General features: G+C 35.9%; 1 protein-coding gene across 1 annotated transcript; it reads left to right on the top strand.

Annotated features, from left to right (window-relative positions):
• Positions 1-1,271: 1,271 nt before the first annotated feature.
• Positions 1,272-1,862, top strand: LOC107955985 (leucine-rich repeat extensin-like protein 3). The gene has a single exon (XM_016891750.2). It carries the CDS (start codon positions 1,272-1,274, stop codon positions 1,860-1,862), a length of 591 nt encoding a protein of 196 aa, XP_016747239.2.

Raw genomic sequence — 1,862 nt, forward strand, 5'->3', positions numbered from 1 at the left:
TAGTCCAAATCAACAATAGTCTTGAGTTTAAAATCAGATTTACATTATATATATGGTCTTATAATATTTATTTTATTCCCTTAATTTTTGAGGGCAAGAGTTTAGAGGGTTGTAAATTACTCGAGGTTTGTCGATTGGGTCTTAGTTTGATTGTCATAAGTATTATTGTCAATGTAGAAGGACATAGGTTTAAGTGTGCTGAAGCGCATTACCTTCCTATTTATGGGTTGAGAAATGACTATGGGTAGTTCTAGGCATTATGTTAAAAAGAGCAGATATGATCAAAACTTATATTGTGATTATTCAAAAAGAATCCAACCGTTCCAACCTTTTAATCCACCCTGACTAAATTTCAATTCAACAAGTCTAACAAATATGTTTAACTTTAAAATTTGAGCATGTGTTTGAATAACTTTTTTTTTTCGAGGATGTCAACAAATTTATTGTGATTGCAAACATAACTAATGAGATGGAGGATATTCAAGAACCCTCCTTCGAAAGCAAAGCACCAAGCAAAGAATAAAGTGTTAATTGGGTGACATTGTAAGGAGAGAATTGATACAAAGGTGAACTTATGTTAAGAGGAAGGTATAAAATAACATTGGATTCCCCTTCCATGAAATATATACAAACCTTCAAAATATTAACAGATAAAAAACATTATCAACACTAATGTTTAATCATGGCATTCAATAGTCTTTACACCATTGTCTGCCTCTTTTAATATCATATTTAATCATCGTAAAGAGACAAAAGACAAAAAAATTATGATCAAGGTTTTGAATTACCTATAATATTTTTTTAACTTTTAAATAGGAGGATAAACGCGTTTTAATTTGTTCAAATTTATATCTTCTTGCACCGACATCAATGTTAATACCAACCGAACTAAAATCCAATCAATTAAGACTCAAAATCAATCCCAAAAGAAAGTCTATACCATAAATCCTACTCTTTTTTCCAAAGAATCTACACTACTATTTCCAGTATAATGTAAATATATTCATATTGGAAGGGTAACCAAAATTTCAAGGTCTTATGTTATGAAAGTTAAGTGAGTTTGCAAGGGTATTTCTGATATTTGAATCAAATTAACTTTCCATTGTAATTTAATCCAAAAAAGTATTTCACAGATGAAAGCAAAGAATTTTGTTGAAGCATCTAAAAACTAGGCTTTAAGAAAGAGCCATACACACGCATGTAAAAGGGTTAAGTGGCCTGCCTATCTTGGTGCATATAGTCTTCATTTTTCCTTTGTGTTGATAAAAAAAATGGTGAACATGAGGTTTCCAAATGGTCAATTATCCCAAGGAAGCAAATGGGTTGTATTGGTTTTCAAAGTAGGGTTCATGGGGATGATGATGATGATCATGGTTCCTAGTGTAACATCAATGGAAGAAATTGGGACACCATCAGCCGGTTTACTATGCATCAGTGAATGTTCAACATGTCCTGTCATTTGTTCTCCACCACCTGCGCCACCGTTGAAGTCGTTTCCGCCGCCCTCGGTGTCGGTTCATCACACGCCGCCACCGGATGTACCTTACTTTTACTACACACCAATGTCACCACAAACTCCCCAACACTCCCCACCACCATCGGTATCAGTCTCACCACCTCCATCTCCGCCACGGCCGCCTCCATCTCCACCGGCACCTTCCTCCAAGGGCAGTCCACCACCTCCTTTTAAGTACTTCTACAATGAGCCATCAGGTCAAGGGCCACCTACTACACCACGCCAGTACCCTTACCCTTACCCTTATTACTATTACTATTCATCCAAGGCCTCATCTCTATCTGTTCAAGTCTCTATCTCGGCTGTAATGTTGTTGTTTTTCAATGCTGTGCTGTTTTATTGTTGA

Source organism: Gossypium hirsutum, chromosome D07, assembly GCF_007990345.1.
Source record: "Gossypium hirsutum isolate 1008001.06 chromosome D07, Gossypium_hirsutum_v2.1, whole genome shotgun sequence".
NCBI classification, from domain to species: domain Eukaryota; kingdom Viridiplantae; phylum Streptophyta; class Magnoliopsida; order Malvales; family Malvaceae; genus Gossypium; species Gossypium hirsutum.

Excerpts from the sequence above, each read along its gene's own strand:
- LOC107955985 (XM_016891750.2), top strand. The coding sequence starts at position 1,272 with ATGGTGAACATGAGGTTTCCAAATGGTCAATTATCCCAAGGAAGCAAA.